Source organism: Panicum virgatum, chromosome 6K, assembly GCF_016808335.1.
Source record: "Panicum virgatum strain AP13 chromosome 6K, P.virgatum_v5, whole genome shotgun sequence".
Lineage (NCBI taxonomy): Eukaryota > Viridiplantae > Streptophyta > Magnoliopsida > Poales > Poaceae > Panicum > Panicum virgatum.
In genome coordinates, this window is record NC_053141.1 from 7,291,037 (window position 1) to 7,305,719 (window position 14,683).

The 14,683-nt window shown below is 52.9% G+C and overlaps 2 protein-coding genes across 2 annotated transcripts; one reads left to right on the forward strand and one right to left on the reverse strand.

Moving 5' to 3' along the window:
• The first annotated feature begins 1,555 nt into the window (after nt 1–1,555).
• On the forward strand, nt 1,556–10,409 carry LOC120711525. Its single transcript, XM_039997082.1, has 10 exons — nt 1,556–1,748; nt 1,846–2,015; nt 2,124–2,188; nt 2,389–2,429; nt 2,635–2,723; nt 2,807–2,920; nt 8,930–9,007; nt 9,272–9,337; nt 9,695–9,775; nt 9,879–10,409. The coding sequence occupies exons 1-10, from the start codon at nt 1,601–1,603 to the stop codon at nt 9,999–10,001; spliced, it is 975 nt and encodes a 324-aa protein (XP_039853016.1). The 5' UTR covers nt 1,556–1,600; the 3' UTR covers nt 10,002–10,409.
• On the reverse strand, nt 8,072–12,295 carry LOC120711524 (berberine bridge enzyme-like Cyn d 4). Its single transcript, XM_039997080.1, has 2 exons — nt 10,749–12,295; nt 8,072–8,304 (listed from the first exon to the last, which is right to left on the reverse strand). The coding sequence occupies exons 1-2, from the start codon at nt 12,293–12,295 to the stop codon at nt 8,109–8,111; spliced, it is 1,743 nt and encodes a 580-aa protein (XP_039853014.1). The 3' UTR covers nt 8,072–8,108.
• Nucleotides 12,296–14,683: the final 2,388 nt, after the last annotated feature.

The following is a 14,683-nucleotide window of genomic DNA, read 5'->3' on the forward strand; positions in this document are numbered from 1 at the left end:
GTATGGCAACAACGATAAAAGTACTCCAATAAATTAGAAATATTGGTCGGTTGCTGCAATAATGTCGCATGTTTCAAGTGACACAACCACTAACATTAATGTTATAGAGATAAATAAAAGGATGATGTTATCTAGCTTGTCTACCTCCTCATTTTCACCAAATACATTTTTTTTACTTTTTTATTATCAATAGTATATGTATTCTATAAGGTGGCGTTTGGATGTAGATATTGAAGGTTGGAATTTAGAATTAATATTCAATGCATCTAATATCAGCTATTTGGGCATTCTTGTATTGGAAACTTCTTTCAATAACAAGTGGTATTCATCATGTTGTTTCAGTAAACACCACGATTCCGATATCCACCCCTCTATATTCGATTGCATTCTCCCCTCCTCGCACCACTCTCTTCTCCACGGCGCTCAGCTCCCGGCCCACCTCCTTTCACCGTGTGGCCTCAGACCCTGCTCTGCTCCCACCGCCGCCGCTCATCTCTCCCACCCAATTCCCTCGATCGCCACTCTGCTCCCTCGCGCCACGCCCTCCAACCCGCATCCCTGCTCTGCAGCACCGTCCGCACACCACTCCGCCTCACTCCCTCCGCGTCCACGTTGCTCTGCACGCTCAGCGTCATGGAAGCCCTTCAACTTCCCATCCGCCCCCAAACCGCCGGCACCCCGCGAGGTCTCCTCGCAGACCCTTGCTTTAGGTGACGCGGGAGCGATGCTGCTAGTAGCGGAGTCCGCGCGCATTTGTCATGCCTAGCGCGACCAACGCTTGCAAGCTATGGGGAGGCCGCGGCGGCTTCCTCGACGGCCTCGAGCTCTATTACACGAGGGAGAAGAAGAGACACCGTCAAACGAGTCCATCTGCTCGTAGGCTCACCTCCCTTGCAAGGAGGTGGTGGTGGTGTGTGAAGGAGGGGTGGAGAGAAGATGAGATGAGTCAGTTCTTGATTTTACAAATACGCATCTAAATATGAATTGATATTTAAGCCCAGTTGAATTCCATTTAGCAATGTCATATACATCCAAACGATTTGTTTGGTATTGAACCCATTTCAATACTTGGTATGAACTCAATTCAATACCAAGTTTCTCAGTAATATCAACATCCAAATAGAGCTTAAAAATATATAGATTACGCCGAATCATATAATATTCTGTTAAAATAAATTCAAGGGCGAGAAAATTTAGGGCTGTGTTTAGTTCCAAAATTTCTCAATCCAAACTTCACTATTCACCTATTACATCAAATCTTTTACCTCATGCATGGAGCATTAAATGTAGGTAAATAAAAAATTAATTGTATAGTTTTGATGTACACGACGAGACGAAACTTTTGATTCTAGTTAGGTCATGGTAGGACAACAATTATAAAAAACAAACGAAAAATGCTACTACAGTGTCTGATGTGACTCTTTTTATCAATATTTTACGGATCTAAATACAGCGTAGCATGTAAAAAACTTGGGAAATTAGAAGATAATACAGTGACAGCCACTTGGAACATGTTACGGGGAAGGACATGAACTTCACCCATATGGAAACCACTGGACACGGCACACGCATCAAGCAGCAGTCACCCAACCAGACTTTGATGGCCATGGCCCCGAGGCCCCCGAGCAGCTGCTCTGCCCGTCCCAGATCTCCGGGCGCCGCCGTCTGGTTCCTCCCGGCCGCCGCCCTCCTCCTCGTCGTCCTCCTCCGCTGGCAGCGCATGGGCTCCTACCCTCCCGTCTCCCCTCGTAACCGACCCTCCTGAACCTTCCATCCATCGGTTTTCTATCTCCTCCAATAGTATAGTTGTGAAAATCTTGCCCCTTTCTCTTGGTTTTGCCCCAGGCGGCTCCGGCTCCGTGCCGGCCCGGCGCGCGGAGCTGTACTCGAAGATGGCGCGGGACCTCGACGAGCGCGGCGCGGCGTTCCTCAGGGGCGGCGAGACGTCGCAGTCGCTCACGCTGTCGGACCTCTTTGACACCGGAGATGACGGAGCCATCGTGCCCAGGCTCAAGGTGCGGCCTTTCTTCACCCACCCCTGCGCTCTACTGCTCACGCTGCTTGCCATGTGCTTGGCTGTGATGTCGATGCCGAGCTGAAATGTGCTGGGTGCTACCTGGCAGGCCGCCGACCCACCAGTGCGCGCAAATGTGCTCCATCTGGACCCGGAATTCGCCACTGTGATCTCGTGAGTGAGATGAGCTTTGACTGAATTCCTTGCCATTCTGTTTCTCAATTCTGAAATGAAGTTATTTTTTCTTCTCTGCAAGAGAGAAGATATTAAGTTTAGTAGTTAGCCTGTAGTTGGTCAGGTGGGCAATTTAATAATTCCTCGTTCCTTAGGTGACATCAGAGCATTGCTTTATTCAGTATGCTTTGTGCTTGCAGGAAGGCTGTCAAGGAAGTATTTCTTCCTTATTTTGATCAAGGTAAAGTTTTCGTAACGGTGTGGTATTATGTACAGAATTGTAGAGTTTGATCTAGTTATTTGAAGCTACTAACGCTTGAATGCTGCTAAATAGAATTATCAGTTCAGTTGGTTATGTTCTTGATTGCTTGGCTATTTGCATCTAGAGATACAGCTTTGTTGACACATTTGATCTTGAATACTTTATGCGGTTGATTGTTTTGCAGTTATATGGTTCCAAAATACAAGCATGTACCACTTCAGTATGTTTCACGCCTCTCATCACTTGGAGCCCATTGTAGCAACTGATGCCGAGGTGAACACACCCTCTGTTTGATTTCTTTGAGCATGGGAGTAAAGTTCTTACTGACATATGTTATATTTATGTGTTTCCTTGAGATTGAAGCTGAAGTGGAGGCAGTAAAAAGAGTCACCCAGACTGTTTGTCCTCTTAAAATTGTATTGGATCGAGTGGTTTTAACGTCAACTGGTGTTCTTCTTGGCTTGTGGCAGGTTTGGATCTTTAGAACACCCTGTCCTATCTGTCAATTGATTTCATGGATATCTATGTTTTCTCATTGGTGCAAAAAGTTCTAGTAACCTTAGCGCGCATGTTAGGGCCCAGGAGCTGGGCCTAGCTCAGGAGCAGCCGCCAGCCCCGGCCTGGATCACGTACTAGCGCAGGGGGCGGCGCACAAGTGGCTAGGGGCCACAATATTTACTTTCCCTTTTATGTCAATTAATTTCTATAGTTTGAGACTATTGTAAGTTAAATATCTGCACTCTGGATTGGAAAAGGATTAGGCTGAGAATCAATCTCAGTTGGCCAGGCCTTTCCCAACCCTTGCGTCTCTCTCTCTCAGCCCTAACCCAGTCGCCGCCTCTTCTCCCTACGCCCACCAGCAACCACGGCGCCTCCTCGCAGGCGCCAGTTCAAGCCTCCCCCTTCTTCCTCGCACGCTTACCATCTACGCAGCCGCGGTAGGATCTCTGGTCCTATCAACCTGGTATCAGCCATGCCAGGCGATGACAAGTCTGAGCCACCACCGCCGCCGCCAACCATGGAGAGTCTGGCCGCCTTGATGACCAAGCTGCTGGGCCGCATGGGCGACATGGAGACGCGCATGGAGGCGCGCCTTCCACCGCCGCCAACGTCGACCCCCGCGGCGTCCATGCCCTATGGGATGCCAGGGTACGGATCTACAACCCTGGCGAGTTCTTCATCGACGGCCGCCGCCACGCTGTCCACGGCACCCCCAACGTCTTCGCCGACCCTGCCGATCACCAAGATCCCGCTCCCCCACTCGCCATCACCGCTGCCCTTGTTCGACGACATCCCGCAGCCCAACCCGTTGGGCGCGCCTGGCGCACCGGGAGCTGCCGGCGCACACGAGTGCCTGGGGGTTCCGCGCTTCAGCAAGCTCGACTTCCCCACCTACGACGGCGCTGAAGATCCACTGAACTGGCTCCACCGCTGTGGGCAGTTTTTTAGGGGACAGCGCACGCTGGCCTCCGACCGGGTTTGGCTCGCCTCGTACCACATGACTGGCATGGCCCAGACCTGGTACTACGCCCTCGAGCAGGACGAGGGCATGCCATCATGGGAGCGCTTCAAGGAGCTCGCCAATCAGCGCTTTGGGCCGGCCATTCGCTCCAACCGCCTCTCGGAGCTAGCCCGGCTTCCCTGGCACGGCACCGTCCAAGACTTCCAGGAGCGCTTCAACTCTATGGTGTGCCACACCCCGGAGCTCTCGCCAAAGCAGAAGGCGGACCTCTTTGTGGGGGGTCTGCCGGATCACATCCGTGTCGACGTCGAGCTCCGCACACCCCAGATGCTCCAGGATGCCATGCATCTCGCACATGCCTTCGAGCGCCGCACAGCGGCCACGGCGACCGCTTCTCCACAGCGTGCAGGGCGCCTTCCCCAGCGCCTGCCCCTGCCGCCGCCAGCTGCGCCACGCGCAGCCCATCCAGCGCCGGCGCTGCCACCGCCGGCCGCCCCTGCACCGGCCTTACCGGCGCCGCCGCCCAAACCGTTCCGCCGTCTGACTCCGGCTGAGATGGTGGAACGCCGTCACCAGGGCCTCTGCTACAACTGTACAACTGCGACGAGCCCTACGTCCGTGGCCACCAGTGCCAACGCCTCTTCTACCTGGAGGTGGCCGACTACACGTCCAATGGCGAGGACGACGCTGCGGCCGGGGGCACTGGCGCCCAGCTTACTGAGGAGCCGGACCCTGTTGTCTCCCTCCACGCCATCGCCGGCATTCGCACCGAGGACACGATGATGGTCCCTGTCTACATCGGCGGACACCGTCTGACGGCCCTCCTCGACAGCGGCTCGACGCACAACTTCATCCACACGGATCTGATGAGCCGTCTCGGTTTGGCGACATCGAGCGCCAGGCTGCGAGTGACGGTGGCCAACGGCGACCGCGTGCCATGTGGGGCGGTGGCCCGCAACGTGGCCATGCATATCGGCCAGGAGGAGTTCGCCATCAGCTGCTTCGGCATCGACTTGGGCGGATTCGACCTCGTCCTCGGCCTCGACTACTTGCGGACCTTGGGTCCGATCCTGTGGGACTTCGACGACCTCTGCATGGCGTTCTGGTGGCGTGGACGCCGCATCGTCTGGCGCGGGATCGGATCGCCCCGCGTCGACATCTCCGAGCCGCGCCTGCACGCGCTCTCGGCCGACCCCGAGCGCCCACTCCTCGACGTCCTCCTCCAGTAGTACGACGACGTCTTCGCCGAGCCGCGCAGCCTCCCTCCGTCCCGCCCCTACGACCACAGGATCCACCTACGACCACAGGATCCACCTCCTGCCGGGCACGGCACCAGTCGCGGTCAGGCTGTACTGCTACCCACAGCTGCAGAAGGACGAGCTCGAGCGTCAGTGTGCCACGATGCTGACCCAGGGCATCATATGACCCAGCACCTCCCCGTTCTCGGCGCTAGTGCTGCTGGTCAAGAAGGACGACGGCACCTGGCGCTTCTGCATCGACTACCGTGCGCTCAACGACAAGACCTCCAAGGACAAATTCCCGATCCCGGTGGTCGACGAGCTCCTCGACGAGCTGCACGGTGCCATGTACTTCACCAAGCTCGATCTGCGCTCGGGCTACCATCAAGTGCGCATGCACTTGGCTGATGTGGAGAAGACCGCGTTCCGCACCCACCACGGCCACTTCGAGTTCCTCGTCATGCCGTTCGGTCTCTCCAACGCGCCGGCCACGTTCTAGGCCCTGATGAACGACGTCCTGCAGCCATTCCTTCGGCGGTTTGTGCTCGTTTTCTTCGATGATATTTTGATATACAGCTCGTCGTGGTCTGAGCACTTGCAGCATGTCCGCCTCGTCCTCGACGCGCTACGCGCCAACAGCCTCCACCTCAAACGCTCCAAGTGCGCCTTCGGCTCCCGCTCAGTCGCCTACCTCGGCCACGTCATCTCGGCCGAGGGAGTCGCGATGGACACCGCCAAGGTGGAGGCGGTCGCGTCCTGGCCGGAGCCACGCTCAGCCCGAGGCGTGCGCGGCTTTCTGGGCCTCGCGGGCTACTACCGGAAGTTCATCCGGGACTTCGGGGCGATCGCCGCCCCCCTGACGCGCCTCCTGCGCAAGGAGGCCTTCGCCTGGACCGCGGAAGCGGAGGAGGCCTTCACGGCGCTAAAAAAGGCGCTCTCGACGGGTCCGGTATTGCAGATGCCGGACTTCGAGCAGCAGCTTGTGGTGGACTGCGACGCCTTCGGCACCGGTTTCGGCGCGGTGCTGCACCAGGGGTCCGGCCCCCTGGCCTTCTTCAGCCGGCCTTTCGCCGCCCGCCACGTCAAGCTGGCGGCCTATGAGAGGGAGCTCATCGGCCTGGTACAGGCTGTGCGGCATTGGCGGCCCTACCTCTGGGGGCGCCGCTTCCTGGTCCGCACTGACCACTACAGCCTTAAGTACCTCCTCGACCAGCGGCTGTCCACGATCCCGCAGCATCAGTGGCTCAGCAAGCTGTTCGGGTTCGACTTCGCCGTGGAGTATCGCCCGGGGCGCCTCAATGCCGCGGCGGACACCCTCTCCCGCCGCGACAGCGAGTCCAGCTCTGATGACGCGGCGGAGCTCCACGCCATCTACGGGCCGTCCTTCGACGACCTCGACGACATCCGCGCGGCCACATCCACCGACGAGGAGGCCGCACGGCTCCTGGACGGGGGCCTCGATGCGCCCTGGCACACCGACGCAGGGCTCCTTCTCCACGGCAAGCGCATCTTCGTGCCCGCTCAGCACGACCTACGCCAGCGAGTGCTCTCGGTGGTACACTCAGCTTGCCACGAGGGCGTCCAGAAGACCCTGCAACGTCTCTGCTCCGACTTCTACATTCCCCGTGACAAGAAGCTGGTGCAGGACTATGTCCGCGCTTGCCCGACGTGCCAGCGCAACAAGACGCCGACCCAGCGACCGGCGGGGCTGCTCCAGCCCCTTGAGGTTCCCTCGCAGGTGTGGGCAGACATCTCCATGGACTTTGTTGAAGGCCTTCCTAAGGTCCACGGGAAGTCGGTCATCCTCACGGTGGTTGATCCCTTCTCGAAGTACGCCCACTTCATCGCCCTCAGTCACCCATACACGGCGTCTTTGGTCGCCCGCGCCTTCTTTGACGGCATCGTTCAGCTTCACGGCTTCCCGACGTCCATCGTCAGCGACCGCGATCCAGTCTTCACCAGCCACATGTGGCGCGACCTGTTCAGGATGGCGGGCGTTCAGCTTCGCTTCAGCACCGCCTTCCACCCCCAGACAAACGGGCAATCTGAGGGCGTCAACAAGGTGCTGGCCATGTACCTGCGGTGCGCTACAGGAGATCGCCCACGCGCCAGGGTCGACTGGCTGGCTTGGGCGGAGTACTGCTACAACACCTCCTTCCACACGGCTCTCCGTGCGACTCCCTTCGAGGTCGCCTACGGTCGGCCGCCGCCGGCGCTGCTTCCACATACCCGGGCACGGCTCAGACGGAGTCGGTCGACACGCTCCGTGATCACGACACCTTCCTCGCCGACGTCCGCGAGCGTCTTCTCCAAGCCCGGCAGCACGCTAAGCACTACTACGACGAGCACCACCGCGAGCTGGAGTTTGCGGTCGGCGATTGGGTCTGGCTCCGCCTCCTCCACAGGCCGACCCACTCGCTGGAGCACCGGCCCGAGGGGAAGCTGGGTCCTCGCTACGCAGGGCCATTTCAGGTGGTCGAGCGCATTGGGCAGGTGGCCTATCGCTTGCGCCTTCCTGAGGGCTCACGCCTCCACGACGTCTTCCATGTGGGGCCGTTGAAGCCCTTCCATGGCGACCCTCCGACGACAACGCCACCCTTGCCGCCTGTACATGATGGACGGGTGGTCTTGACTCCCGCTCGGGTGCGACGGGCACGCTCCCAGCAGGACGCCTGGGAGGTCCTCGTGGAGTGGGAGGGTCTCTCTCCGGATGATGCCACCTGGGAGCCACAGGAGTCCTTCGCCGAGCGCTACCCCGACTTCCAGCTCGAGGACGAGCTGTTTCCCGAGGAGCGGAGAGATGTTAGGGCCCAGGAGCCGGGCCCAGCTCAGGAGCAGCCACCAGCCCCGGCCTAGATCACGTACCAGCGCAGGGGGCGGCGCACAAGTGGCTAGGGGCCACAATATTTACTTTCCCTTTTATGTCAATTAATTTCTATAGTTTGAGACAATTGTAAGTTAAATACCTGCACTCTGGATTGGAAAAGGATTAGGCTGAGAATCAATCTCAGTTGGCCTCACGGGGCCTTTCCCAACCCTTGCGTCTCTCTCTCTCAGCCCTAACCCAGTCGCCGCCTCTTCTCCCTGCGCCCACCAGCAACCACGGCGCCTCCTCGCAGGCGCCAGTTCAAGCCTCCCCCTTCTTCCTCGCACGCTTACCATCTACGCAGCCGCGGTAGGATCTCTGGTCCTATCAGCGCAATCCTCTATTGTAACATGTACTCAGAGTTTCAGGCTGAAATATAGGTAACTAGGCGTATAGCCCGTGCATTTGTGCGGCTAGTATTGAAAATTCAACAATTTGCATGTCGTTGTGTCCTTACTTAAAGATTATACTATTTTTTTACCATACATCATCCTGTTCATTATCGTAAATTATGTCTTATTGTTGATTAAAACAAATCAATTATGATCTACCTATAATAACAATTTGATTTGTTGAGCTTTAATAATATTATGCAGATAATTATTCTTATTTTCATTTTATTTTGATTGATTGTTGTTAGCTTTAGTTTTTATTAATAGTATATATTTGTAACTGATACATGGCTAAATGGTATTTTATATTTAATTTTTCATAATGACATTGGTGGGTGATTTTTAATTAGGCACAGGGGTATTTTAGGCTAATTTTTATCGTAATGGCAGTGGTGGGTAATTTTTATTTTTCTATTTTTCTCCGATTAACGTGGGAATTTCTAGGCCTTGAGAGCGAACGTGGAGGCTCCATTTGTTGGCCAAATAATAAGATAATAGATTCTGTTTGGTGGTGTGTTTAGGTTGAATCTGGTACTGATCCTGGAGAAATCCGCTCAAGATTGAGAGAAGCTCTCCCGCGAGCACCTCAAAAGCAACTGGTATGCGCTGCTCAGACTAGTCTGATTAAAATGTTGCCCAAGTTACCATCCCCATTGTCAATAAGTAGAATTATTTTGACAAAGGAACATCAACGAAAGCACATTTTTTTTTTCTTAAAATTTGATCTCAGGTCCATGCTAAGTTTAGCATTCAGTATTCAGCATAGTTGTGTTGTCCTAGTTATTGCATAATGATGGCTCTTAACATGGTATTTTGCACATTTTAGTGAATCTGTCACTTAACCTGAATTTTGCATTTGACAGTATGATCCTGTTCTGCTTCACACCTCGTTTGCACGAATCCTGGGACATCCTAAGCTCCCAGAAGAGGTAGGCTACCTATGACTTTATGTTTTACTTCACAGAACATTTACGTATTTGATTCCATTTTGGACGCCAGCAGATGTTATCTGCATTCAAGATGTCGAGCAGCTAGGTTGTTAAATATCAATTATAACCACACAATAAGCCCCCTGACTGGAACAAGAATCTGTTCGGCAGTGATGTGGAGTGTTTTCATCTTTATTTTACTATTTCTGCTTTTATGTACTAAATTAAACTTAGAAAGGGTACTGTCTTCAGCTAACGATACTCTATACTGCTAAATGTCTGAAAGTTTGTGTTGATGTGTTCCTCAGCTTTTTACTTAATCTCATCAGACATTACATTTTCTGTGTCCTCTTGTAGCAAAGTGCGCCATCTTTTGATCACGTCAAGTTCTTCCATGGGCTGGTTGCTCAAGTTAATGAGAAGATTCATGGCTTCCAGGTAGGCTCCTCGTTGCACATATCCCTTTCTCTAAACATTTCATTGCAAAATCATCTTGATTGCTAATGTAGCAGCATTTGTTATCCTCGTATCGCTGTTTCAGGCGACAGTATCAGAGCTATGGTATGTTGAAGAGTATGATGTTCTTGCGCTGGCACTGAATGGAAAGATGAAAGTATGGAGGCTCCACCTTGGCTGCAACCGTCAGGGCAATGAAAATTCATAAAGAGGTCATGAGAGTGGGAAAGAATTAGGAGATACACTTTGCAGTGCCTGCTTATAGTGGCCAAGTAAAATTTTGATTGCATGGCACACATGATGGGACCACCTCAACCATGTGTTCTGCCAAGCTCCAAGTGCTCTAGAGTCTGAAACTGGAAATACCAACAACTTACAAGCCATATCGATGAACGTTTATGTAGGAACTATGCATTTTTCCGTCATATGTAGTATAATTGTTTAAGCACGAGTTTTAGCTGCTATGTAGTGTTTTGCAACTTCTGTTCATATACATTAGATGATACTGAAAATTTCATGGATGTATGTACTGAACCTCATGTATAGACGGCTCTACATAGCTTTGGCCCAAAAGCCAATACTCCTTCCAGTCTCAGAAAAAGAGTGATAAATATCAGCATGTTCCTAAATATACACATCATAGCAACACTACAACCAAGGGAAACATCCCTTGTACGTACTGTCCAGATAGCTGACCAACTGTACAAACACAATTCATATATACACAAACGGAACCTGTCCAGAGATTACAATGCACCACTTGGGGACAGATTAATGCAGGCCATCTAATGCTAACAAGTATTACCACAGGCGAGGTCAGGTCCACCAACAAATTAAGCAAATCTTTGGCAAACTTAACAATTCTACGAATTTATTGAAACATAGCAGTATATCCATGCATCTTCTTGAAAATAGTAGTGCCATAAAAACAAGAGGCCGTCAATTGGTTTCGAGCAGTGGCGGGATGCTCTGTTCGTTCCTGAAGTAGTCGGTGGGATCCACCTTCCCCTTCACCGTCGCGAGCCTCTGGAAGTTGCTGCCGAAGTACTTGTGGCCCCACACCGTAGCGTTGTGGAACGTGCTGACATCCTTCACCACCTTGTTCTCGCCAATGTCCAGGTCCCGGAAGTTGGCATACGCCTCCCTGGGGCTCTTGCTCACGTGCTGCCCCATGAAGTCGTACAAGCTGTGGACCCAGTTCATGGCCGCCGAGCTGCCATCGCCGGCGGACCAGGACGCGACGTACTGGATGTTGTACAGCACGCCACTCCTGTGCGGGTACGGCGTCGCCCCGGCGGGGATCGAGCCGACGAGCCCGCCGTGGGGCTCCAGGATCAGGAGCCCGGAGCCGTTCGTCGAGAGCCAGTTGGTGAATATCTCCAGCCAGACACCCCTGGCAACGGCGCGCCGGACGTAGTCGGACTTGTTCTTGAAGAAGCTGTCGAGGCGGCCGGTGCTCCGGTCCAGGAGCGCCGTCGTGTTGGTGTTGCCGAAGTTGATGAACGCCGCCGATTCGAGCCAGGTCATCTCGTTGCAGTCGGCCGCCGTCGCGTTCAGCTCCGGGAGGCGGGACGCGAGGGTGGGCAGGATGTGGTGGCACGCGCCCAGGTACAGGGACTGGAACACGGCCTGCCGGCCCTGCACGAGGACCTCCATGTTGATGCCGTCGGGCAGGGTCGGCGCGACGTGCTGCCACTTGGTCACGGCATCGACGGCGCCCTGCTCTAGCGTCCTGGAGATGCGAAGCACTGTCACCGTGGACGGGACCTTGACGAGCCTCAGCTTCCATGACACGACGACGCCGAAGCTCTCGCCCCCGCCGCCTCGGATGGCCCAGAACAGGTCCTCTCCCATGGCCGCCCTGCTGCCGAGGAGGTCCCCGCTGGCGTCGACCAGCTTGGCGTCGACGACGTTGTCGACGGAGAGCCCGTACTTGCGCATCATCGAGCCGATCCCGCCACCGCTCAAGTGGCCTCCGATGCCGAGCGTTGGGCACACGCCGGCCGGGAACGCGAGCTCCGTGCTGTGCTTGCCGATGGTGTGGTAGAGCTCGCCGACCGTGGCGCCGGAGTCGACCCACGCCCAGTGCTCGCCGTCGGTGGTGATGGTGATGGCGCGGAGGTCGGCCAGGTCCACCACCGCGAACGTCTCAGGCCGCACCGACCGGTACGACAGGCCCTCGTAGTCGTGCCCGCCGCTGCGCACGCGGAGGCGGACGCCGTTGGCGCGGCCACACCGGACGGCGGCCTGCACGTGGGAGGCATCTGTCACGGTGACGATGCAAATCGCGGTGTTGGCTGATAAGAACCTCGAGTTCCGGATGGTGGACACGAGCACGCCGGTGAAGTTACGAGAGCCCGGCGTGAAGATGAGCTCGCTAGGTATATTCTCTGTGAGGCACTGAATGAAGCCATGGGAGGATGGAGTAGGGGGGAGGTAACAAGAGGAGAAGCGGCTAATTAGGACAAGCAGCGCTAGTGCCACCAAGCCCCTCAACGCCATATTTGCATTCATCACATCTATCTTATCCTTGTGGCAAATATACTGCACGGGCCGGGCGCCCGGGCTTGCTGGTTGTTTGCTAGCTCTAAGGTGCCTGCCTGCCTGCTTGCTGTTATATTATTAAGTACTACTACATTCGTTCCAAATTATAAGACATTCCAAAAATCTTGGAGAGTCAAAGCAATTTCAAATTTGACCAAGATTATAGAGAAAAATATAAAGATTTATGATATCAAATTGATGTACTATGAAAATATAACTAATAAATAATCTAATGGTACTTAGTTTATATAATAAATATTATTATTTTATTATATAAATTTGGTCAAACATAAAAATTTTTTGACTCTCCAAAATTGTTGAAATATTTTATAATTTGGAATATCTTATATATATATAGACACACACAAGAGTCTTGCTCATGGCTAATTATTAAAATACTAGCCTGCAGCGGGCCGGCTGCAAGATCATATCATTATCATGCCAAGCCATCCATTTACCGCAGCAATACAATAAGGCTAGCTATTGAATGGGCCGTTGTTTGGAATATTTAAATACTATAGGCAGCAATGTAATCACTGGTATTGTAACTGAGATCAGCCGGCCTCAACCTCAACCCACCCGTTCTTCTCAATCTCATGCGCGCTCACTCCCCCCAACTAGTATTAATTTTACTCATGCGGGACAAGATTTAATGTGCTGACTGCACCACATAATACTTGCTCAGACCTTATACTTCGCGGTCGGTATTGACTAGGCCTGATCATGACATTCGTTTAGGTTTGGTCCAACTAGTTTGCACAAAAATATAATCTAAAACATATATACTATCTAAATGTGCAACTATGGTTTCTCTAGGTGTTTGCACTCTATTCCAAAGAGTTTTGTAACATATAGCCAATACTACCTATATAAGTAAAAGCACACAAGTTGCAAGTAAGAGATGCAGAAATTTAATAGAGAGGGTTAGAGAATGCAAACTTGACGCGGCGATTTATTATCCCATGGTATTAGTAGGCAAATGCCACTCCTAGTCCACGTTGGAACTCCACAAAGTATATGCTCCCGGCCACCAAGATGAGAGCAACCTGGTCAAGGCCTTAACTCGCCACAAAGGCTCCTCAAGCCGGGGAGTCACTTGCCACAAAGACAAGCCTCACCTCATCTACTCTTCCGGTCAACTTGATGCCATATTCCACTAAGGAGCTTCTCAACAGAGGAAGGGGTCCCCCCACCCCACACACACACGGTCGCCGTCGCCGCTCCACACCAAGCCGGAGGGTCGTCGAAGACTTACCGGCGAGTCACCAATAAGACTCCAAGGCGCCGGCCAACACCTCTTGTACAAAGTGGTTCACTCTAGAACCGAACACAAGGCTTCAACACCTTGCTCTCTCACCAATCTAGCCTATCCTAGCACTAACACTCTTCTAAGCTTGTGCTAATGGCCTTTGGATTTGATCTCTATAGCACTTAGGTGGGTTAGAAGTGTTCTTGATGTAGCAGTAGCTTCAAGGGATTCCTGGGCACTTCAACAACATCATATGGGCGCATAGAGGGGGTATATATAGCCCAACAACTCGGGAGAGCAATTACTCAAAAGTAACCCAACGGCTAGTTTATTTTTGCATTGATATAGGATTATTCGACCACAACTAATACCCCGGTCGGATCATCCGATCCATGCATCTTTTTGCATACTAGCCGTCGCGCCCTCTGCCCATGCTGACGCAATCATCCGATCGCTTCATCTGACCGATGGTCAGATATTCCGGTTCAACATCTTCACTTCCTCGCGGCAAACATTGTTTCTGTCAACCCGCGGTATTTTCTTTTGATCATCCGATCGCCCCCTTGGTCGGATCATCCGATCCATTATACTTCTCTGCTCAACTTCGGTCAGAGGATGGCCTCTTCATTCGATCCATTCAAAATAGGCTCGGTCGGATCATCGGGTCGCGTGCTTCATTTCTTGTTGTCTTCTCAGCGACCCTAGTGAGATCGGATTATCCGACCTAGTAGATATGTCACGGTTGGATATTCCGATTGCCTGTATTTTGGCAGCTAACTCATCCAATTCAACTTCTTTGAGTCCTTAGCCAAGATCCAAACTTGATCACAACAAACCGCCATTTGGAGGACTCAAAATAATACTATGGATTTTCCGTCCATTTTGGATGAGGATATCGCCATTTTGATTTCATCATTGGGACCTAAAAAACTACAAATTACATGCTTGACAAACCATTAGTCCCAATATTATGTTGTCATTCAATCACCAAAATCACAACTACATGGCTAAATGGGGCCATGTTCGTTACACGTGTGTTGGTGTCTCAATCCAAATGTCCCATGTCACTTTTATTTAGGTCGAGTGATGCGATAGAG